General features: G+C 64.9%; 1 protein-coding gene across 4 annotated transcripts in view; it reads right to left on the bottom strand.

Annotated features, from left to right (window-relative positions):
- NOL4 (nucleolar protein 4) overlaps window positions 1–387 on the bottom strand; it is a 388144-nt gene extending 387757 nt beyond the window's left edge. For all 4 annotated transcript variants that reach the window (XM_040632608.1, XM_008691056.2, XM_008691064.2 and 1 more), the window contains exon 1: window positions 74–387. In XM_040632608.1, coding sequence (XP_040488542.1) covers window positions 74–337 — 264 coding nt within the window. In that variant the 5' untranslated portion in view covers window positions 338–387. The remainder of the gene's footprint in view (window positions 1–73) is intronic.
- Window positions 388–487: the final 100 nt, after the last annotated feature.

Here is a 487-nt window from a genome sequence, read left to right as displayed (position 1 = left end):
TTCTCCCCCTTCTCTCTCCCCTCCCCGCCGGCTGCTCCCGCAGACAAATAACAGAGGAAGGCGAGTCACTCACCGTGGTCTTGACCGGCACGTAAAGCACTTGCTTGGCGCAGCCGCCGCCCCCGCGGACCTCGTCCGGCTGGCCCAGCTGGAAGCCCTTCGATTTGACCCAGAATTTAAATTTGGCGTTGTCCGTGGAGCTCGACTCGGAGCCGTTGAGGAGCTGGACGATCCGCTCGTATTTTTTACGGGTCACCGTCTTGGTCTTGCCTGAGTCCCCGTAAGTCCTGAGGCACCAGTCCTGGAACTGACGGTACATGTCGCGCTCGCTCTCCATGTTCCCCGCTCCCGGCCGTCGGCCGGATGCTCCCAGCGCACTTCGCACCTGTTCACCCCGGGCTCATGAAAAATGCAGCCCCGGCCACGATGTAGGGACGCGAGGTCCCGGCCGCCGCCGGAGCCTGCCTCGGGTGGGGGGGGGGGGGGG

The sequence above is a fragment of the Ursus maritimus genome, unplaced genomic scaffold, assembly GCF_017311325.1.
Source record: "Ursus maritimus isolate PB19 unplaced genomic scaffold, ASM1731132v1 scaffold_18, whole genome shotgun sequence".
Classification (NCBI taxonomy): Eukaryota; Metazoa; Chordata; class Mammalia; order Carnivora; family Ursidae; genus Ursus; species Ursus maritimus.
The sequence above is the reverse complement of the archived record's forward strand: the minus strand, read 5'-3'. Positions and strand labels throughout refer to the sequence as shown.